Genomic DNA, 24093 nt, shown 5'->3' with positions numbered 1-24093 from the left:
GGAGACAGCCAGCCAGCCAGTTTAGGATGGAGGCACACTAGGGCATCATGGGAGCCCAGGAGATGGTGCAGGGGGTCAGAAAAGTTTCCTCTGAGGATCAGCAAAAGCCTGGCAGCAAGTGGCAGTGAGATGCAGCCTGGAGCTGCCTCCGTGCCCCCAGCAGGCTGGCTCGGCTCCCCTGCAGGCTTTTTTGGTGCAGTGCACGCAGACAGCAATGACTCTGTGCTACCTACTGGCACCTTCCACTCCTAATTAAGAAATAATGAGGCAGGCTGCCTTCCAGGCAGCAGAGCTCTAACACTCTCTGCTTGGGCCAGCCAGGAGACCTGGGAAGACAGAGATTCCTGCCTGGGGACAGTCCCTCCCCTCCCAGGCCCAACAAGGGGGATTTCCTGGAACCCTGATCCCTCTCATCCCAGAAAGGAGGGGAGGGCAAGTATGAAAAAAGAAGCCTCACCTTTGCCCAGCAGATGCCCTCCAGTCCCTTCCCACCATGACAGCCCTGGAGGTCAGGTGAGCGCTGGCACCGAAATCATGGAACTGGCAAGGGCTGGTGATGGGGTTCGGATCCTGGCTCCTCTACACACTCGCTGTGGGACCTCGGTCCGGCCCCTTAGCTTTGTGGAGCTTAGGTTTCTCATCTGGAAAGTATGTCCCTCGCAGAAGGATGGGATGAGGAATATAAAGTGGCTAGCAAATAGAAGTCCTGGTACATGGAAGACACTCAGGAATGCCACATCTTTCCTCTGAGACTTTGCTTTCTGTTAGCATCCCAGTGGTGTCAACTAGAGTTGAAGGGACTCATTTTCCCAAAAGAGAGATTCTCAGGGTAATGGTTTTCAAGCTTTTATAGCTACAGCCCAAGGCAAAAAAAAAAAAAAGAAAGAAAGAAAAGAAAAAGCCTTGTATCATGTCCCAGTGCACAAATGTGTGTGTATAAAATAGCAGGGGGAGCATCTCAAAACAATGCTTAGTCTGGCTGCATACAATGCAGTCTGATATTCTCTATCATTTTTTTAATGTAGATCGTGACCCACGTTAAATTGTTTTCATGACCTACTAATGGGTTGTGATTCACAGTTCCCAGCAGAGTACCCCTCAGTCCTGCAAGGGAAAGTGCATGACACTAGGCTCTAGGGACACAAAAATCCATAACAAACCATCCATCCCTCGAGCAGCTCTCAGCCTGGTTAGGAAGACAGACTCACGGCCTAACAGTGAGGAAGCTGCCACTGTGGTTTGTTCAGAGAGTCTCGGGGGCAGCTGTGGGAGGAACCACTCTTCTCTAAGGGAAAGCGTCACAGGGGAGGTGGCATTTGGGATGGGTTTTCACAGCAGAAGAGAAGTTGAAGAGTTGAAGTTGGGGAAGGGCGTGGCAGGCAGAGTGAGAGGCCCGAGTTGTGGAAGGAAAAATAGCCAGAGTGCAGCGTGTCTGGGAATGAGAGGCAGTGAGGGAAGTGTGGCTCACTCGGGTGAGCAGGAGAGCCTGAAAGAAAGAGGCCACCGTATGGGACAAGGCCAGAAGTGGAAAGAGAAGGTTAAGTGTGAGCATTTTGGTGAGGGGTATGAGGTGGGAGAGGGCAGATGAAGAGGATGGGCATTTCCAGCCTTTGGTGGACGATGGTGCTGATGGCAATGGGAACAATGCAGCACAGCTAGATGGTGGGAGGAGATGTTGTGTTTAGGACAAGCAGAATGGGAGGAGCCTCTGAGACTGCCGAGTAGAGTGGCCCAGGGGATGGGTGGTTAGTGCAGGTCTGGGCCCCTCTTTCCTGGCCACCCCCAATCCATCCTCTTGCCTAGTGTCCTGGAACTCTGTGATGAGAAGGCCTAGGGGACAGAGGGGCCAGGAGGTCACCCACATCATCCTCCCTCAAGGTAGCATGGCACTCCCAGGCCCAGGCCATGAGGATGCTGCCCAGAGCTGAGCCCCAAAGCTGAGAGCAATTTTTAGATATGGGAACTCTAGAAAGAGAGAGAAGAATCAGCCTCTCTTCCTGGAGATCACAGGTTAAACATGAGACGGAGAAGCTATAGCCCACTTTGAAGTAGGAGGAGGAATGAAGTGGATTTAAAGTTCCTTAATGCCAGAGTAACCTAATTCCAAAGACCCTGGTCCCAACTTGTCGTGGAAAACGAAGGGGAATTCTGGGTTTTCCAGATGAAACTGCTTGGTGGCGATAGAAGTTGGGATGGTGGTTAGCTCCAGGTTGGGGCTGGATATTGACTGGGAAGGGGCACGTACCTAGGAAGCTTTTGGAGTGCTGGGAATGTGTATGTCTTGATTTGGGTGGTGGTTGCACTTGTACCTATGCATGTTGGGATCAGGGACATTTATGTACTCTCCTGTACATATGTTATGCCTCAACAATATTTTTTAAAGTTTATTACAAAAATTGAGAAGTGAGAAGTATTAGGTATTAGTATTAAAAGTAATGGCCAAAACCGCAATTACTTTTGCGCCAACCCAATGCATGATAAGATGAAAGGAGAGGCCACAATGCTGGGAAGCAATGGAGGGAACTAACAGGCACTTCGTGCACCTTACATCCCATACTCCTCACAGCAGTTCCAGAAGGGATGCAGGCATTATCCCCATTTCCCAGCTCGGGGATTTGGGGCTCGAAAGATTAAGTACTTTGCCCAAGGTCACACAGTGAGCAGCAGAGCCAGGCTCACGCCCCACCACTCCTCCTTCACATAAGTTATTTATGGAATTAGACTCTGGAAGAGCAGATAAACGCTGAGGCTGAGGTCTCCTCCAGCTCTGAGGTTTCCTCCAGCTCTGAGGTTCTGGTTATGTGTGATTAAATGGGAAGTGGGAGTGAGGGGCCAGGCTCACCTCCCAGGAGGAGCTGGAGGCCAGGTATGCAGATGGAGGACTGGCCTTCCTCACCCTCAGCATCCCTCCCACCTAGCACTTATCTGCTGGTGAGGAGGCTGGAGTTTATCAACGCTACACTCAATTATGCCGCCCATCTGTCTCCGCAGCTTTGGGGGGAGAGGGATGTCCTGGCACTGAAGCAGCCAAGGCCAGGCAATCGATCACCGCCTGCCACCCTCCCTCCGGACCCTCAGCTCCCAGGGGGCTGGGCAGGGAACCGCCAGGGAGAGGAGGGAGGAGGAGAGGAGAGGAGACTCTGTGTCCACCAATACCAGTCAGGAGCACTGGAGCTGTGCTGGGGCCCGGGCCTGAGAAGCAGGGAAGGGAGAAAGCACCAACAGCTTCTCCAAAACTCTTCCTTCAGACCTTTGCCAAAGGTCTTAGTTTAATCAGGAGCGTAGCGGATTAATTCCACAGTTTCTGCTAAATCCACAGAAACAGCCTGGAGGACATAGGCCTGACAGGGTTTGCAGCACCAGCCCTTCCAAGAGAGAAACTTGCCCTTGGAGTGGGCAACCAACCCTGCTTCTTGGAATACAGCTCTAGGGCTTTTGTCTGCTGTCACTGAAGCCCACAGCTGGCCAGCAGTCACTGCGCAAAAAGCAGCCCACAACCCCCATTCAGAAGGCAGGCTGAGGTTTGTGTGCAGCAGCTGGCTCTGTTTGTTCCTGTGGTTCCAGGCCCAGCCACACACACACAGGAACAGTGTCCTTCCCCACACTGTCCCCCAAGGGGGTCGTTCTAGGCAGGAGTCAAGGAACAGCAGCTGAGGGGCCCAGCAGGGGGCAGGTGGGGCGGAGGACCTGAGGACCCAGGTTTTCTCTGAAGGGATTTGCAACTGAGGCAGCCTTGCCCTCTGCTCCTGTAAAACAGGCGCTGATCTGCGTTGGCTGGGCTGGTGAGGCAGGCTGTAGAGTCAAAGACCCTGGGTTTGAATCCTGACCCCACTGCATAGAAGCTGTGCAACCTCTGATGAATCACTTCATGTTTCTTTCAGTTGCCTCCCTGGCAAAATGGGGCTAAATAATCCCTTCTTGCCTACACACAGGGTTGTTGGGGGGATTAAATGCAATGCGTGTTCTCTACGCATTTCACTATAGCCACTCTCAAGCACCCGCTACATGCTCAATCCTACACTTGGTGCTCTGAGGACACAAAAAGCATGTAAGATGTGGCCCCTGCCTCAGGCCGCTTGGAATCCAGTTGGGGAAAGTATACACGTGACAGTCTGAACTCCTGATCACCCCTGGAGATTACAGATGAAAGACAGTTAGCTTTCTCTGCAGCTCCCCGATAGAAACTGCTGATCAGCCTGCATGAGCGGGCCATGTGCAAGGCAGCCTTAGATGGTGATGGCAGGTGAGTGGGCAGCTCTGAGCTGCATCCCGGAAAGGGCTGCATGCTCAGCAGTGAGGGGGTGGACTTGCCTGGGCCTTTGCCAAGCCTTGGGGTCAGAGGTGCCGTGTAAGCATGAGTCTTCAAGTCACTGCCTCTGGATCCTAAGGCCCAGCCCCAGGCTCCTAGCCCAGGAGCCACAACCTCTGCCTCCTCCACCCAGCCCAACCAGGGGAGGGAAGGAAGGGGCAACAGTCTCGGGTGGAGGGGAAAGGCAAGTGCCTGGAGGGTTTCAATTAAGTTTTAAATGGTTCCTTGATCCCCTCAGTGCAGTTGAGCACTGACTGAGCGCTTAGAACCAAGTGTTGATGAAGAAGGGAAACTGGACTCAGGTAGGGTCTAAAAGTCAGGGAGATGCTGGGGCCCAGCTGAAAACCCCTCTCCACCTCCTCCAGCCCTCACCCTTCTCTCCACTTGGGAAATGTCTTGGGCTCTCCTAGTTGTTTTGTGTTTTTGAACCTGCCTCCCCAATTAGCATGGCACTTGCTAACTTATTGAGCCCTAGGAGCCAACTTCTACTGTCCCCTAAGAAGCCCTATAGCTGGAGAACCTCCTAACCCTGAGGGATGACTGGAGCTAGAAGGGAGCTAACATTTGTCCAGTTCTTTCTGTGCGCAACACGCTCATTTAATTCCAGTGACAAGCTAATGTAATACAGGAAATGGTTGCTCAGAGCAGTCAAGTAGCTTTGCCTCAGGTGCTTGGGTAGTGAGTGGTAGGGCTGAGATCTGGGTCCTGATCTATTTGCTGATGGGTCTGCTCTCTCACAGCAGGTGTAGGTGGCAGTCAGTGGTCTCTGGTATGTAAGTGTGGCACGACTACTGGCCATAGATCCAGTTCCACAACAGGGACCTCTCGGAGACTCAGCTTGTTCCCTCCTTCCTTTCCACCCACATAGAACACCACAAAATTCCCTCCCCACTTCCTGACCCCCATACACTGGCTTGGGTAGCTGGGTTCCCCTTGGACATGTATGCAGGCATGCAGGCATGTGTGCACGTGTGTTTGTTTACCTTGAGTTTTACGTGTCAGTGCACACACACCCCTACGCAAAACCTCTATGCCTTTTAAGTCATGGTTGTTTTTCCCACCTTCAGAAATAGCTGCAGGGGAAAGTGGGAAGTAGTCAAATGTAAATAGGCTTGCTGTGTTCCTGCTCAGGGAAGGGGACCCTGCCTCCAACTACTCCCCTCCCAAGCCCTACAACCTGGAAGCAGGATGAGATAGGTGAAGAACCCCTCTGGCCCACTGAGAGGCACCTGCCTGGATAGTGGCAGGAGACATAGCTCCAAGCTTTTTGCAGCTGCCTGGTAAGGAGTCATCACTCCAGGGGACAAGAACAGGCACATGGCCTGCAACTTTGGCAGTCAGTACATCCCAGACCCTCCAGAAGCCCAGGGCAGAGTCAGACCAGACAGACCTGGGAGCACAGATGTGAAGTGTAAACGGCACACAGCCCCCTGGACTTGAGTTGATTCTTGTATCTTGCTGCTCGCCAGCTATGTGACTTGAGCCAAGTTCTTTAACCTCTTCAGGACCTCAGTCTCTTAATCTGCAAACTGGAGGTATGAGTGCTTATCTCATATACCTGTTATGAGGGTCATGTGAAAAAAGACATTCAGAGTCTTTGAAGAGTCCTGAGCAATGGTGGGTGCTCAGTAAGTGTTTGTGCATTTCCTTGACACTTGTAGCTAAAAACTTACCTGGAATCAGATTCCCACTCAGGAGTCAGAACAGGCTTAAGAAGGCAACATAGTCTGGCCCCTTTTTGTTTCCATCTTTGGTTCTAGGCCAAGGCTATACTTGCCTCCATGGCCCTGGGATCTAAGAGAGAAATTGGATAGGTTCCTCACACTCAGGATGGAGGAAACAGCAGTGGCTCAGATTCTCGATTGGAGGGGTGATGTCCAATCTCCTGGGGAAAGGAGCTCTGGAGTCACAGAGATTGATTCATACAATCAGCACACACTGGGCACCCATCCTGTACTACAGGCACAAGAGGCAAGACAGGTCTCTAGTTAGAGGTGTTTTCCCATGGTGTGGTGAGAACTGTGACAGTAGGAAGCGTGAGTACTTTAAGAGCTTAAAGCCAGCCCCTTAGCCAGGTGGGGAGGTTTTGGAGAAGCTTTCTGCAGGTGGTGACTGAAGTTAAAGTTGAGCGTTGAAGAACAAGTAGGAGTTGTCTGGAAGACAATGAGGAGGAGACATCAGAAGGGTGGCATGTCACGGTAACCTCAGGTTTGTGTGCAGCGGGTAAGTGGGGTGGTGACAAGAGAAGCCAGGTGAAGGGGCCGGGTCACAGAAGGCCTTACCTGCACAGCTGAGGAGCTCAGACCCAGGCTTCTTAACTCCACTGCCTCCTGCTGGGCAACTCTGCCAGGCTGTTGGGAAAGGAGAAAACCTCCTGCCTCCGGGGTGAGGAAGTTGGCAAACACCACAGCAGTATCCCCACCCGGAGGATCCTAGGCAGCAGAACACCCCAGCCTGCCTGGGTGTGGATCAGGTCTGCTGCCTTTCACCTCTAGAGTCCTGGGGAGCCCATCCCAGGTTTTAGAAGCTGTTGTACTTATTTCCACCAATCCTCACCCACCTCCCACTTACACTGCCAGGGGAATTTCTGGAAACTTATCATTTTATCTTCCATTTACCCAGTGAGCCAAGGAGGCTGGGAGGAAAGAGGTAAGAAAGGTTAGAGAACCTACCTTACATCTCTCTGGGCTCAGAAGGACTCTGAAGATAACAATAATTTCAGCCCATCCACTCTCCTTGCCTCTCAAACACACGCATGCATGTGCGCACACACACACACACACACACACACACACACACACACACCTTCCTCTCCTTCACTGAAGACTCACAGTCACTTGCTCTGTGAGCAGGTCATAGAAAAGGACACTAAAGCCTTGAGGACGGTCCTGGCCATGACCTCTGCAGCTCTTTTGGCTTGTTGAGTCAAAAAATACGGGAGGGGCCAGGCGCAGTAACTCACACCTGTAATCCCAGCACTTTGGGAGACTGAGGTGGGCAGATCACTTGAGGTCAGGAGTTCAAGACCAGCCTGGCCCACATGGAGAAACTCCGTCTCTACTAAAAATACAAAAGTTAGCCAGGAGTGGTGGCACATGCCTGTAATCCCAGCTATTTGGGAGGCTGAGCCAAGAGAATCGCTTGAATCCAGGAGGCGGAGGATGCAGTGAGCTGAGTGTGCCACTGCACTCCAGCCTGGGTGACAGAATGAGACTCTGTTTTAGACAAACAAACAAACATGGGAGGAGGGGTAGATACTGCTTCTCTGCAACCTCCTTAACTCTGCATCCTCTTCTTCCAGGGCTGCCCCTGATGGGGCCTGGCAATGAGTGAGCAGGCCCAGCCCCAGTGGACAAGGAAGACAAGCCATATCCAGGAGGGCAAGAAGTGACACCTGGTGTAGAATGACTGCTCTGGGAGGGTGGTTCCTTGGGCCCTGGCAGGGTTGCTGACCCTTACCCTGCAAAACACGAAGAGCAGGACTCCAGACTCTTCTCGTGAATGGTCCCCTGCCCTGCAGCTCCACCATGAGGCTCCTCGTGGCCCCCCTCTTGCTAGCTTGGGTGGCTGGTGCCACTGCCGCTGTGCCCGTGGTACCCTGGCGTGTGCCCTGCCCCCCTCAGTGTGCCTGCCAGATCCGGCCCTGGTATACGCCCCGCTCATCCTACCGTGAGGCTACCACTGTGGACTGCAATGACCTATTCCTGACGGCGGTCCCCCCAGCGCTCCCCGCAGGCACACAGACCCTGCTCCTGCAGAGCAACAGCATTGTCCGTGTGGACCAGAGTGAGCTGGGCTACCTGGCCAATCTCACAGAGCTGGACCTCTCCCAGAACAGCTTTTCGGATGCCCGCGACTGTGATTTCCATGCCCTGCCCCAGCTGCTGAGCCTGCACCTAGAGGAGAACCAGCTGACCCGGCTGGAGGACCACAGCTTTGCAGGGCTGGCCAGCCTACAGGAACTCTATCTCAACCACAACCAGCTCTACCGCATTGCCCCCAGGGCCTTTTCCGGCCTCAGCAACTTGCTGAGGCTGCACCTCAACTCCAACCTGCTGAGGGCCATTGACAGCCGCTGGTTCGAAATGCTGCCCAACTTGGAGATACTCATGATTGGCGGCAACAAGGTAGATGCCATCCTGGACATGAACTTTCGGCCCCTGGCCAACCTGCGTAGCCTGGTGCTAGCAGGCATGAACCTGCGGGAGATCTCCGACTATGCCCTGGAGGGGCTGCAAAGCCTGGAGAGCCTCTCCTTCTACGACAACCAGCTGGCCCGGGTGCCCAGGCGGGCACTGGAACAGGTGCCCGGGCTCAAGTTCCTAGACCTCAACAAGAACCCGCTCCAGCGAGTAGGGCCGGGGGACTTTGCCAACATGCTGCACCTCAAGGAGCTGGGGCTGAACAACATGGAGGAGCTGGTCTCCATAGACAAGTTCGCCCTGGTGAACCTCCCCGAGCTGACCAAGCTGGACATCACCAATAACCCACGGCTGTCCTTCATCCACCCCCGCGCCTTCCACCACCTGCCCCAGATGGAGACCCTCATGCTCAACAACAACGCTCTCAGTGCCTTGCACCAGCAGACGGTGGAGTCCCTGCCCAACCTGCAGGAGGTAGGTCTCCACGGCAACCCTATCCGCTGTGACTGTGTCATCCGCTGGGCCAATGCCACGGGCACCCGTGTCCGCTTCATCGAGCCGCAATCCACCCTATGCGCGGAGCCTCCGGACCTCCAGCGCCGCCCAGTCCGTGAGGTGCCCTTCCGGGAGATGACGGACCACTGTTTGCCCCTCATCTCCCCCCGAAGCTTCCCCCCAAGCCTCCAAGTAGCCAGCGGAGAGAGCATGGTGCTGCATTGCCGGGCACTGGCCGAACCCGAACCCGAGATCTACTGGGTCACTCCAGCCGGGTTTCGACTGACACCTGCCCATGCAGGCAGGAGGTACCGGGTGTACCCCGAGGGGACCCTGGAGCTGCGGAGGGTGACAGCGGAAGAGGCAGGGCTGTACACCTGTGTGGCCCAGAACCTGGTGGGGGCTGACACTAAGACAGTTAGTGTGGTTGTGGGCCGTGCTCTCCTCCAGCCAGGCAGGGACGAAGGACGGGGGCTGGAGCTCCGGGTGCAGGAGACCCACCCCTATCACATCCTGCTATCTTGGGTCACCCCACCCAACACAGTGTCCACCAACCTCACCTGGTCCAGCGCCTCCTCCCTCCGGGGCCAGGGGGCCACAGCTCTGGCCCGCCTGCCTCGGGGAACCCACAGCTACAACATTACCCGCCTCCTTCAGGCCACGGAGTACTGGGCCTGCCTGCAAGTGGCCTTTGCTGATGCCCACACCCAGTTGGCTTGTGTATGGGCCAGGACCAAAGAGGCCACTTCTTGCCACAGAGCCTTAGGGGACCGTCCTGGGCTCATTGCCATCCTGGCTCTCGCTGTCCTCCTCCTGGCAGCTGGGCTAGCGGCCCACCTTGGCACAGGCCAACCCAGGAAGGGGGTGGGTGGGAGGCGGCCTCTCCCTCCAGCCTGGGCTTTCTGGGGCTGGAGTGCCCCTTCTGTCCGGGTTGTGTCTGCTCCCCTCGTCCTGCCCTGGAATCCAGGGAGGAAGCTGCCCAGCTCCTCAGAAGGGGAGACACTGTCACCACCATTGTCTCAAAATTCTTGAAGCTCAGCCTGTTCTCAGCAGTAGAGAAACCACTAGGACTACTTTTTACCAAAAGAGAAGCAGTCTGGGTCAGATGCCCTGCCAGGAAAGGGACATGGACCCACGTGCTTGAGGCCTGGCAGCTGGGCCAAGACAGATGGGGCTTTATGGCCCTGGGGGTGCTTCTGCGGCCTCCACAAAGTTGTCCTTACCTCCTAGGGGCACCTCTGCTGCCATTCTGAGGAACATCTCCAAGGAACAGGAGGGACTCTGGCTAGAGCCTCCTGCCTCCCCATCTTCTCCCTGCCCAGAGGCTCCTGGGCCTGGCTTGGCTGTCCCCCGCCTGTGTCCCCGGGCTGCACCCTTCCTCTTCTCTTTCTCTGTACAGTCTCAGTCGCTTGCTCTTGTGCCTCCTGGGCAAGGGCTAAAGGAGGCCTCTCCATCTCACCTCGGGGAGGCTGCCCTCAATGTGGGAGTGACCGCAGCCAGATCCGAAGGACATTTGGGAGAGGGATGCCCAGGAACGCCTCATCTCAGCAGCCCGGGCTCGGCATTCCGAAGCTGACTTTCTATAGGCAATTTTGTACCTTTGTGGAGAAATGTGTCACCTCCCCCAACCCGATTCACTCTTTTCTCCTGTTTTGTAAAAAATAAAAGTAAATAATAACAATAATACGGGGGAAAGGAATGAAAGGAAAATAATCCTCTGAGTACTGAGTGCAGTTAAGGAGCTCTGCTCTGGAATCTCCTCGGAGCCAGCTGGGCATGGCGACCAGCTGGGATATGAGAAGATGGACAAGAAAAGGGACAGGGTGAAAGAGGGGACAGTTTTTCCTTTTCAGTTTGAATTCTGGCCCCTGGGCCTGCTTCTGGCCCCCAAGAGTCTCTGTGGCTGTGACAATGACCAGAGTGAGGAAGGGAGGGAGGCAGAGTGCAGGAGGCAAGGAGAGGGGTGGGAGAGAACCATGGAGACAAACCCTGAGATGGGGAGAGCGGAAATTTCCATCACCAAATGCTGTCACCCCTTCTCCTTCTCTGATAAGCAATTAACATGCCAGAGCATAGGAAGCACTTCCCAGCCTATTTCTAATTAAACAAACCCAAGAGGCAGAGAATTGCAAATCATCAAGACAGCAAGAACTTTGGCTCGCTAGGGCAGGAGCAGGGCGTGGGGTGATAGAGGATTTAGGGAGAGGAGGGCTATGGGATAAGGAAATTACTGCATTTTATCTGTGTTTCATTTCAGTATAATTTGCAATGAGCATGGTTTGCTTTTTTAGTTTTTTCATTTTTAAACTGATTGAGTTATTAGGACTACATGTGAAGAGGAACATCTGTTGGGAAGCCATCAGAGCCAAGGGCAGAGGGGCCACTGTGGGCCCATCAAGGGGCCGTGTCAGAGCCAGAGGCCACTGAGCCACCGCTCTCCGTTTCTGAGATAGGCTGGGAAGGGAATGGGTTTCCTGAGACTGACAGAAAGCAATGCACATTTGGAGGGTCCCCCTGTGTTACCGACTACATTTGGCAGACTTGTTGGAAGCAGATCCTAAGCCCCCATCAAGACTGCAAATGTGTACATGAGCGGAAGCCAGACCAGTGACAGAGCATGAGGCCCCATGGATCTGGAGTGCTCACCTAAGCGAGGGTAGCATCGCTCTCTCAGGAAGCTCAAAGAGAGCAGGCTCTGCGAAGACCATCAGCAAACAGCCACAGTAGGAGCCTTCTTCCTTTTGGCTGAGGTCCTCACTCAAGCCTACATCAGTCACCTATGGGGCTTGTTAAACACAGATAGCTGGTCCTGCCCCCATAGTTTCCCATCTACTAGAGCTGGGTAACAACTGAGAACCTGGATGTCTAACAAGTTTTCAGGTGACACTGATGCTGCTAGACTGGGGACAACACTTTGAGAACCACTGGGCATAGGCCTGCAGTAGCTGGGATTTTTTACCACTTCTGCTTCAGGCCTCAGCTTTTTCATAGACAGTGTTGTCGCTTATGGCTCCAGAAGAGAGTTGGGAAGGGGCTGGAGGATGATCCCTCATCCCCACTCTTCTGACGCGTTGCTCAGCCCCCATTTCAATGATACACTTCCCTGAGGTCAGCAGCTCCTTTCATGAGTGTCATGAGTGCTTTTCTGCATGGCCATGTTATATGTTCTTTAGGGGAGGGGAAGGCAGAGATTCTTTCTACATCTACACACATGCTCCCCTTTCCCTGCAGCACCCTGGCAGACACCCCTAGCACCCCAGAGGGTTCTCTGCTGGTGAGCTTTGGGATCATCACAGCCATGTTCTAGGCAGCCGTGCCAATGGACTGGAGCTGGCCTGTGCAATTTAGCCTATTCTCTATCCTCCAGGATCCAGAAGCTCTGTAGGGAGGAGGTGGGACAGAGCCTGTGCTGATCATGGAAAACTGGAGTCAGAAATCAACACCTCTTCTTTCCTCCCAGAAGATCCACAGTGCTGCCTTTCTTCTCTGGCCCATGAGACATGGAGAATCAAGGTGTTCCCTTAAATAAGCTCCCGAGCCCTGTAAGAGCCTGTGGAGCCTGTAACACCCTCCCATCACCTCCTCCACTGCCACCCCAGAACTTACCCAAGAGCCCCTGGTCAGTCAATAGCCACCAAAACAGGGACCACCTGCGGATCCAGAGGTCCCAAGGCTTTAGATCTCTCAGGCTCAAAAGACCTGTACATGTGCCTGCAGCTGGAAGGTAGAAAGAGGGAGTGTTCCCAGCCCCAGAGGACCATGTGCCTGCTTTGATCTCTTTGCTACCCCTGTTTCCACCAGACTCCTCAGTTATAGAATGATTGTAAGCTGTGAGACCCTGGAGAAAGGCTGAAATCATCCAAGCCAGAGGATGCAGCTCTGGCTCCCAGATGCCATGTGCCTGTACTTGATGCACTGTGGCGTCTCAGCTGCTGTGGGGCTCACAGCTGCTCAAGCCCTTGAATGTGAATGCTTTCTTCTCAGAAGAAAATGTCAGTTATGGGGACTTAATCTGTGTCTCACCTGAATCCCCAGGTCCTGAACTGTTAGGCTACACCAGATCAGTTAGGTGAGGTGGGGAAAGGAAAGTAGCTCAGGGCATCTCTTCTGTAAACAGAGATGACACCGCAGGGATACTCCCCAGTTGGAGAGAGGTAGGACAAGGCACTCTGTGGGTTGCTGTGTCCTGGAATAGCCAGAAATGGAGCAGCTGACCCTGAGCAGCCTCTGCCCTGGTACAGAGCTGGACATGTGGCTCTGGTGTGTTTCGAGCAGGAGGAAGGACTGTGGGACCATCCCTGCCCTCTGGCTCTAGGTGTCCAATAACACAGCCTAACAGGTGACATTTGAAGTCTTAGCTTCAACACTAGACCAGGCTTGTGGGCAAATAAATGTACTGGGTTTAAAACAAAACAGCTATTAAGCCTGGTGTCTTCTGTACATTTCAGATTGCTTTTTTTTTTCTTTTAATCTTAAATAGGAAATAATACTTACAGCCAGGAGCAGTGGCTCATGCCTGTAATCCCAGCACTTTGGGAGGCCAAGGAGGGCAGATCACCTGAGGTCAGGAGTTTGAGACGAGCCTGGCGACATGGTGAAACCCCATCTCTACTAAAAATACAAAAAAGTTAACCATGCACGGTGGCAGGCACCTGTAATCCCAGCTACTCGGGAGGTTGAGCCAGGAGAATCACTGGAACCCGGGAGGCAGAGGTTGCAGTGAGCCAAGATTGCGCCACTGCACTCCAGCCTGGGCAGCACAGCAAGACTGCATCTCAAAAAAGAAAGAAAGAAAATGATACTTCTGTTTAAATTTTAAGCTTATGGCCTATCGTTTATTTCTATTGAAATGATTTCAAAACCTAACCCAATTTGTTGAGTGTATTAGTTTTCCCTCCCTAGTGCACTGGCAAATTCAGCCCTGCCTTCTGTGTCCTCATTCACTGCTCAGATAGGTCACAGAGCAGAAATGGGCCTGGAGACAGTTCCGCAGCTCACCACTGCAGCCTTCCCGCCAGCCTGACATGGGTCCATTAATCAACATGTCTGATGTGGCCGCTCAGCTAGCTACAAACCACCCAAATACACTATCTTGCAGCCTGTATTTCTGCACCTCATCTGTAGGGTTGTCAGGATAGACTTTGTGAGAAGTTGAGCTGAAATGAGGATGTAATGAGTGTGTGGCCTTCCTGGGAACCATCAGTCTAATCACCGTATCACAGAAGTAGAGAAGAATGACTGGTCTAGTGGAGGGGACCAGTTGGGACTTTCCTGATCTTAGCACTGAAAGTCCCATGTTTCGGGAACTCTCTCAGTCCTGGGGAAACTGGGATGGTTGGTCACCTTGTCTGGTGAACTCTAAGTCTACCCAAGCCATCTTCCTCCCTCCCTTCCAATCAACAAATATTTAACAAAGATGACCATGTGATAGGTGCTGTTCTATGAACTAAGAATACAAACAAAAGTCTCAGAGACTGGAGACCTTGCATTTTAGTAAGGCGAGAACATTGATGAACAGGAGAATTAAGTAAAAATATATAATATGTTGAATGGGGATAAGTACTAGGGAGGAAAAAAATGTCAGGAAAGGTAAGTGGGGCCTCGACTGGGTGGTCATAAAAGGCCTCATTGAGAAGGTTAACATTTCAGCAAAGACATGGGGGAGTGAACTAAGCAGTTGTCTGGAGGAAGAGTGATCCAGGCAGAGAGAATGGCAAGAGTGAAGGCCAAGAGCAAGGAGGCTAGCATGGCCGGAGCAAGACGGGGTGGAGGAAAAGTACCCGAGAGACCTGCTGTCAGAGAAGCAGCAGGTGGCGGTATTGGGCCCTGTAGACCACTGGAAGGGCTGGCTTTTCCTTTCAGTAAGAGGGGGAGCCCATGGAGAGGTCTGAGCAGACAAGGTGTGATTTGACTTAAAGGGATCCCTCTGGTTGCTAGACTGAGAACAGAACATGGGAGTCTGGGGTGTGCAAGGGCAGAAGTGAAGAGGCCAGATAAGAGGCTACCAGGACTGTCACCTCAGTTAAATAATTTCCTCTAGAACTTTGCCAGGATGGACGCTAAATGCACCTTTGTACTTTCTAAGTCTATCCTTTCCCCTGTTTTTGAAAATTGAAGCCACATTTGCCCTTTTGCAGGCTTCTGACTCCTCTCCGTTTCCCCATGATTTTTCAAAGTACTTATCCTAAGTAGTTCATGTAGATCAAGCCTCCGCCACCACATTTGTAAGCTCTATCAGTGCCCTGCAGTGAGAATGACACTCACTTAAGGTGGTGAGGAATGATCTTGATTGGCCTTCAACTCCATCTTAATTGTGTTTGTTGTTAAAGCACATCATTCCAAGGGAGACAGCAGTGACACACGCAAGTCATTATCCTGCTCTTCCATCAGCATCAACAACACTTTGACAGGTCCAGGCATGACGTCCGCCTTCCTGCTTGATGATTTTACCCAAAGAATTCTTGTGTGTTCTTCACAGCTTTCACAAGTGTCAGAGCAACCTGTCCTTTAACCCATCCAGTATATTCTTACCCATTTGCACTATTCTTTTGCAGTTACCCTTTGTTTAAGAACATCTCCAATATTTTGTAGAATGGCAATAATGCTAATATTGATGAAGCACTTACTACATGCAAGCCACTGTAGTAGGAATTTCACAGGTGCCATTTCATTTCATTCACAGCTACCTTATCAAGTGGGTACAATTATCCCCATTTTACAGATTTAGATATTAGAGCTCAGAAAAGTTAAATGATTCATCCATCCAAGGTTGCACAGCTAGTAGGTGGCAGACCCAGAATTCAAATGCTGTCTGATTCCAAAGGCCCTGTTTTCACCACTCTACCCTACTGTATTCAAATTTACATGCTTTTGGCCAGGCACAATGGCTCACGTCTGTAATCCCAGCACTTTTGGACGCTGAGGCAGGCAGATCACCTGAGGTCAGGAGTTCGAGACCAGCCTGGCCAACAAGACAAAACCTCGTCTCTACTAAAATACAAAAATTAGCTGGGCTTGGTGGCAGGCGCCTGTAATCCCAGCTACATGGGAGACTGAGGTAGGAGAATCGCTTGAACCCAGGAAGCAGAGGTTGCAGTGAGCTAAGATTGAGCCACTGCACTCCAACCTGGTGACAGAGCAAGACTCTGTCTCAAAGCTTAAAAAAAAAAAAAAAAAAAAAAGTATGTACTTTCAAAGTATGGGAAAAGTTTTTGGAGAGCAAAAGGACTTCTAAGATCTGTGTGCACTGGAGAGCTCCCTGTGCAGCCACTTTTATTTTTAGAGGCTGCCCTCTTTTTTTTTTTTTTTATTTAAACTCAGGATAATTTGCGACTTTATTGTCAGAACTTCAGTTTTAAAACCTCTTGAACTATATTCTCTTGAGAACCATAGCTGATGATTCCATTCTCTGAAGTTTTGAAGCATGCTTTGTAGAAGTCTGACTCTGTATTCTCACCTTTTCATTCCCTGGATCCTATCAACTCTAAAATTCTGTAGTGGCTTCCTCTGGAGGCTCTGATCACTCTCCTCAACAATGAGTTCTCTTTTGTTGGTCAGAATTAAGTCCAGAACAGCTTTTGCCCATGGGCTTCCTTTGCTTTTGAGCTTAGATGTCAGCTGGGCAAGTCAGGAACTCATCAGAGGCTTAACGCCGAGCTCAGCCCTGCACCAAACAAGCGCCTAGATGGCAGGAGTCGCCCCTCACTGCTTCCTAATCTACATGCCTGTTTTATAGCATTGATGAGAAAACGTGGTCTCCATGGTCTCCTTCTAGCCAAGTGGCCCGTGTCATTCTCATACACAATGCCCTCCCAAGCCATTCTCCTTTATCCTCATCCAAATGCTGTTTCTGCCTCTTCTTGACCTTCCATGGCCCTGTTATAGACATGAATCAGTACCCCCACCCTCCACCTCCACCACATACTCCAAACCTTTGTGTTTCTCTCAGTTCCTTTATCCACAGCCCCCAGCCAAAGAACCCTCCACCTGATTGTAGAAATTTCCAGTCACCATAGTTTCCTTCTCCCACCTTCAGTGCCACTGCACACTTAAAGAGACCTGGTTTGTGTTGCTTCTGGATGTCTCAGAGCTCTGAAAGAGCCATTGTTTGAAAATGGCAATTTCCTTCATGACAGAACACTAGTAGGTTGGGAAAACGCTAAGGAGCTATTCCTTAACTTTTAGTTGCCTCCCTTATGAATCAAAAGGGCCAGGCTGCCAGCCTGCAAGGGAGGAAGAAAGACCCAGACTCAACCTGTGTGAAAAGGATCATGTGTGGTCTATTCTGGAGGACGGCTAAGCTCATTGATATTGACCTTCTCACTTGCTCTTAGTAATAGCTCAATAAGTTAGGCCCAACAGATATTATCATCCCCATTTTATAGATAAAGAGACTGAGACTTGAAATATTTAAATAACATACCAAGGTCACACGACTAACAAGGTTAGAGCTGGAGTTTGAACCCAGGTCCTCTCACTCCGAATTCTCATGCCCTGTTCAGTTACCGCGCTACCTTCTACATAAAGAACAAGGATGTGGATGGCATATACTCCTCTCAGGGGTGTGTAACACTCAACAGAAACAATCAGGGGCTAACTACAGAGGATAAAGAAGAGATGGTATCGCTTACACCAATGGGGATTATAGGAGCTGTGTGTGTGGCAGGCAGAAGCAAGAGCCCACAGGGTGGTCCCAGGATGCATGGGGGTGGCTCTGAGCTAGGCAGAGGAGCCACAGCTGAGTGTGTGCTTCACCATTCCAGAGCTCTAAGACCATTGATCGCTAAAATCCAAGCTCTCTCAGCTGAAGCCAGCCTCAAGGAGACATCTGGTTTAGGCCCCTACCTTCTAATGGCTCAAATACCATTATCTCCATTCATTTTACAGTGAGTGATGGAGGAGGAACTAGAACCCAGGTCTCCTGACTCAGGGAAGGGCTGAATTAAGGATCACTGGAAGACAGGTGGCCATTTTTCTCAGGGCCCTCCACTAGAGTCAGTGGGTCAAAGATGGACTTCCATGAATTGCCGACCAATTTTTCTGTGTACATGTAGATGTAAAATTTTGGAGAGAGGGCACTTTAGATTTAATAAGATTGGGAAACAGGTCCAAAACCCAGAAAGGTCAAGAACTACTGCATTAAAGGGTGCAAGAATCATACAGCTGCAGGATTCGAGACTACAGCTGGAAGTTGCCAAGGGAAACAGAACCACCCACAATTTGAGGGTCTGCCAGGGAGGTTTAGATTGATGAACATTCACCATCTCTACACCTAAATGGGACCCAGATTTATGTATATAGACATTTCCTTTAAAATAAGGAAAATGAAGTAAATTCCCAGTGTTTTCATTTGCAAAACAAAGGCTCCTATGTCGGCCCTTAACCTTCAAGCTTTCAGCCCATCAACACCCCCAAGCTTTCTGGAATTTCACTGCAATCCCCCACATCATCCATGGGTCTCTGACTCCTGAGAACCACGTTAGAGCTCACTCAGCCAGTCAACACCTGTCCCACCACCATGTGCCCAGTGAGGGCAGTGGATTCAGCCTAGTGCCCTGAGAAACCTAGTCTAAAGCTCTTCTCTTCTTTAATCTTGGGTAGATTAGAATTACCCATCCTGTTCCGTTTCTCCTTTATGACCCTGCCCCAATTCCTCAACCTCTCTGACCCCACCATGCACATATGCAAATACATGGGCTGTGTTCACACGTGCACGTACATGTGCTCGCACAAACACACACAACTTTGTAGATGTCATGTGCAGCTCTGCTCCAGTCCCCCATTCTACACACACCATCTGCCAGAAGCTATTTTCAGCACCTAATAAAACTGTTTTAGAGTGAATCCTGGGGTGGTCTACCCTTTGCTTCCCCAGGGCAAGAGCAACTGAGCTCCAGATGGAGCTAAATTTTGCTACCAAGTGAAGAGGAGGAGAAAGAGTCAACCAAGGGCTATCAAGAGACCCTAGTGACCTCCCCACAAGCAGTATGGTGTGTCTCAGCTTTGTACTTACTGTCCCTTACTGTAACACCCTTGGGCTAGTAACCAAACCGCCCCACCTCACCCACAGGTGGCTACTACCTTACTCAATGGTTCTCATACCTGAGCACACATCAGAAGCACCTGGAGGGTGGCGAAAACACAGATTGCTGGGCCTCATCTCAGAGTTTCCAATTCCCTAAGTCTGGAGTGGGGCTTGGAAATTTGCATTTCTAACACAAGTTCCCAAGCGATTGCTGGTTCAGCGACTACACCAAGAGCTAGTGACTTAACTCATGAACTTGTTGTGAAGATTAAATGAGAAAACAGGTAAAGCACCTGGCACATAGTAAGATAGTGGGTCTCAACCTTGGCTGTGCATTAGAATCACCTGGGGAGCTTTAAAAAATCCAGATGCTCAGCACTGCAGACCAATTAAATCCAGGTCTCTAGGGGTGAGATACGTACATTACCACTTTTTGAAAAGCTCCCAGGTGACTTACATATGCAGCCAAGGTTGAGAGTCACTGAATTAAGTACTCAATAAATTTATAATGCCCTTTATAAACTACCCAGCCACCCCCATCCTGAGAGCCTCCCTCTCCTCCTCCTTCCCCAGGGTCCCATCTCTCACTCTGGCTCCCATAGCAAGACCTGAGTGAAGCCTAACCTTGGCTTTGGCTTCTAGAGTGGATGCTGAGGACCACATGGAAGATGAGCTCTGGTTCATTCACTTAGTGGCTCATCCACTCAGGCGCTCCTTCACTCAGTCATCATCAACCCAGCTGCCATTACGGCACCCACAAGGTGCTCGGGGGATGAAGGGATGAGTCAAATCCAGTGCTGTCCTCAGGAGTTGGTAACAAAGAACAAAAGATGTAGAGTAATAGACTCTCAGATTCCGAAGGGTCCTCCAGCCCCACCTCCCACCCACCACAGCAGTTGTCTTTACAACCTCCCCATCATCTCTTGCCAGCATCCATACTTTAAGTGACAGAAAGCACATCACTTCACAAGGCAGCCCATCCAGCTTAACAATGCTACTTGTTGGAAAGTTCTTCCTTAGACAGCTGAAACCCACTGCCCTGTTACCCCCACTCATTAGCTCTAAACTCTGGAAGCTCCTCATCCCAGGCTTGGCCTCCCACATGACTAGACTGCAGCTATCCAGATTCCTTCCGTGGTAAGGAGAAAATACAGCCTAAAAATCAAGGGTGCATTAATCCCATCAAAGTACAGAAGTCCCCTCTATGAAAATTAACTGCCACACATGGTAGCTCACGCCTGTAATCCCAGCACTTTGGGACAGCAAGGTGGATGGATCACCTGAGGTCAGAAGTTCAAGACTAGCCTGGTCAACATGGTGAAACCCTGTGTCTACTAAAAATACAAAAAGTAGCCAGGCATGGTGGTGGGCCCCTGTAATTCCAGCTACTCCGGCAGCTGAGGCCGGAGAATCGCGTGAACCCAGGAGGTGGAGGTTGCAGTGAGCCAAGATCGCACCATTGCACTCCAGCCTGGGCAACAAGAGTGAAACCCTGTAAGAAAGAAAGAAAGAAAGAAGGAAAGAAGGAAAGAAAGAGAGAAAGAAAGAAAGAAAGAAAGAAAGAAAGAAAGAAAGAAAGAAAGAAAGAAAGAAAGAAAGAAAGAGAAAGAAAGAGAGAGAGAAAGAAAGAAAGAGAAAGAAAAGAAAGAGGAAGGGAGGAAGGGAGGAAGGGAGGGGAAGGAAGGGAGGGAAGGGAGGGAAGGAAGGAAAGGGAGGGAAGGGAGAGAAGGGAGAGAAGGGAGGGAAGGGAGGAAGGAAGGATAAAATTTACTTTCTGGCTCTCACAGCTTGTGCTGGGAAGCTAAAGTTAACATAACACAAAAATATTCACTAATGAACCAACCACAATTTACCCTTTACCCCTCACTAATAGATTCTTTTGGTTTAACTCCAGCCTCAGCCTGACCCAATCTATTGTGTCAAAGGTCTTTGTTGGTCTCTGCTAGTCGTGGGTGGCTACCACCACAAGCAAATACACGAACCAATTGCAAAGTGAAATTGCATATCCTGCCTCCCAAAATGCAGATTTTAATGAGGTTGATGAAATCAATGTTAGAGAAATTTTTACAACATCCACAAAGCCATTGAAAAGATAAGGAGCTAGGGGAGACCAACTAAACTGAAGAAGAGAAAACCAACAAGGATCATGACAACACAGTTACCTCCAAGTCAATGATCTGGGTATCAAAAATTGAGAGGCCTTTGGAAAATGAAGCATCGCAATGTTTTTGCAAAACAAGGACCCTCTTTAAGATCTTGCTGCATTGGCTGGGTGCGGTGGCTCACACCTGTAATCCCAGCACTTTGGGAGGCCGAGGCAGGCAGATCACAAGGTCAGGAGTTCGAGACCAGCCTGGCCAATATGGTGAAACCCTGTCTCTACTAAAAACACAAAACTTAGCCAGGCGTGGTGGTGGGCACCTGTAGTCTCAGCTACTCGGGAGGCTGAGGCAGGAGAATCTCTTGAACCCAGGAGGCAGAGGTTGCAGTGAGCTGAGATTACACCACTGCACTCCAGCCTGGGCGAGAGAGTGAAACTCTGTCTTAAAAAAAAAAAAAAAAGAAGAAGATCCTGCTGCAAAAAATCGAGGAAGCAATGAAGAGTGTTTCCCTCCAGGAGTCTAACACTTGGTTAAGGAGTCCAGTATTACCAGTGAAAGAATTTCTATACTATGTCAAGTACAAGTCAGCGATGATCAAGAGTTAGATTAAGGGGAACGCAGATTAACAATTCAGAAGGGGAGGTCCAAGAAGACTAGAATGATTGGCTAAGGCTTTGCCAAGGAGGAGGGAATGGCTTGTTTTTGAAGGAGGATGTAGATCCACCATCACCACCGCCACCTTCCTGTCGGCCTCCTATATGGATACCCACCATACTCCAGTCAAGAGAGGCCCAAAAATCTACATCTAACATGCCAGGCATATTGAGGAATTAAACTGTGATGTATATGGTCAAGATCTCAGGAACGTAGACAGGCAATGGACCAGGTCACATGGCAGAGGAGGCCAAGGGCTAGAGGCACCCCTAGAGGTAGAGGAGGAGGGCACATCTGAGAAACCACTCGAGCCCCCGGGTGCCCTATGTCCAGCCCATCTGGGTGTGTGGCCAACAGGCCTGTGCTGAGGGTTCCCCATAGGTCCGGCTGCTTCAGCCAGCAGGTGGACGGAGAAGTGCAAAGTCACATTTCACTCAGTGAAAAGGAAATCGGCAGCAATTAGCAACCTTTCCCTCCACGCTGATGTTCCCCTGTATGGGCAGGGAGGCTTCCCAGCTTTCATCCCGTACATCCTCTGCCTCCAGTGGGACCCCAGGGAGGCAAAACAGGTCGCAGGAATAGGAAGGCAGACCTTCATGGGTGTGGGACCCAAAGGAACATTGCGTTTCCCACCTCTCAGCCTCCCCACTATTTTTATACAGAAGAAATAGGCTAAGGTGAATGCCAAGGGGAAAGTAAGTTATAAATACATGCAGAGAGGAGAGAAGAAGTGGGGTATGTGTGTGGAGGAGGTGCAGTTAGGGAAAACGGCAGCTGTGATTCTTGGCCATTTTGGTTCCAGTTAAGCACCCAGGGTCTTCTTCTCCAGCTGCCTCTCTGGGTCCCCATCCATTCCCAGGCAGGAGAAAGAGTGCCTGGGAATCCAATGCTACTCAAATGAGGGGAGTCTGAGTCAGGGTTGACCTCTCACTTCCTATAGCCCCCAGGAAAGGAGAGCTGTCCATACCCCATCCCTACCCTTACCTTCACTTCGCTTTTTTTTTTTGGTTTATTATTATTATTTTTTAAAAGAAAGGGCAGTTTCTATGTTTCATTTTTGTGTATGTGTGTGGCTTGTGTGTGTGTGTTTTAGTTTTTTTTGTTGTTGTTGTTATTTGTTGTTGTTTGAAACAGAGTCTCACTCTCTTGCCCAGGCTCACTTCAACCTCTGCCTCCCGGGTTCAAGCGATTCTCCTGCCTCAGCCTCCCGAGTAGCAGGGACAACAGGCACACAACCACCATGCCTGGCTAATTTTTGTATTTTTAGTAGAGATGTGGTTTCGCTATGTTGGCCAGGCTAGCCTCAAAATCCTGACCTCAAGTAATCTGCCCACCTCAGCCTCCCAAAGTGCTGGGATTATAGGTGTGAGCCACCATGCCCAGCCTTGTTTGTGTTTTTTGAGACAGGGTCTCACACTGTCACCTGGGCTGGGGTGCAGTGGCACGACCATAGCTTACTATAGCCTCGACCTTCTGAGCTCAAGCAATCCTCCCACCCCAGCCTCCTGAGGAGCAGGGACCACAGGCAAGCACCACCGTGCTTGGCTAATTTTTGTATTTTTTGTACAGATGGGTTTTCACCATGTCACCCGGACTGCTCTCAAACTCCTAGGCTCAAGCGATCCCTTGGCCTCCCGAAGTGCTGGGACGGCAGACGTGAGCCATTGCGCCCAGCCCTGCTTGCTTTTTTTAAAAAATGTAAGTCATCTAATTTCTTTCTTTTTTTATTTTTAATGGTGGTAAAAAGCACAAAACAAAATTTATCATCTTAACCATTTATAAGTGTTCAATAGTACTAAGTATGTTCATATTATTGTAAACCAATAGCCTGAATTCTTCATTTTGCAAAACTGAACTCTGTATCCATTAAACCACCACTCCCCATCTCCCCAAGCCCCAGCCTCCGCCAACCGCTGTTCTACTTTCTGTCTCTATGAATCTGACTGCTTTAGATACTTCATGTAAGTGGAATCATACAGTATTTGTCTTTTATTTCACTTAGCATAATGTCCTCAAGGTTCACCTATGTTGTAGAACATGCCAGACTTTCCTTCCTTTTTAAGGCTGAGTAATATTCTCTGGCGTGTATGTACCACGTTTTGTTTATCCATTCATCTGCCGATGGGTGTCTGAGTTGCTTCCACCTCTTGTCTACTGTGAATAAGGTTCCTATCAATATGGATATGCAAATATCTCTCTTCAAGACTCTGTTTTCCATTTGTTTGGATAGATACCCAGAAGCAGGATTACTGGATCATATGGTAATTATATGTTTCATTGTTTGCCATGGTGGCTGCATCATCTTACATTCCCACCAGCAGTGCACAAGGGCTCCATTTCTCCACGCTGCTTTGCATTTGAGTCTTT

At 50.5% G+C, this 24093-nt stretch overlaps 1 protein-coding gene across 4 annotated transcripts in view; it reads left to right on the top strand.

Moving 5' to 3' along the window:
- Positions 1-10630, top strand: part of LRRN2 (leucine rich repeat neuronal 2) — a 67950-nt gene extending 57320 nt beyond the window's left edge. For all 4 annotated transcript variants that reach the window (XM_005540558.5, XM_074033893.1, XM_074033896.1 and 1 more), the window contains one exon: positions 7611-10630. In XM_005540558.5, coding sequence (XP_005540615.1) covers positions 7837-9978 — 2142 coding nt within the window. In that variant the 5' untranslated portion in view covers positions 7611-7836 and the 3' untranslated portion in view covers positions 9979-10630. The remainder of the gene's footprint in view (positions 1-7610) is intronic.
- The last annotated feature ends 13463 nt before the right edge of the window (positions 10631-24093 follow it).

Source organism: Macaca fascicularis, chromosome 1 (assembly GCF_037993035.2).
Source record: "Macaca fascicularis isolate 582-1 chromosome 1, T2T-MFA8v1.1".
NCBI classification, from domain to species: domain Eukaryota; kingdom Metazoa; phylum Chordata; class Mammalia; order Primates; family Cercopithecidae; genus Macaca; species Macaca fascicularis.
Note: the sequence above shows the minus strand (reverse complement) of the source record. Positions and strands in the feature narration are given on the sequence as shown.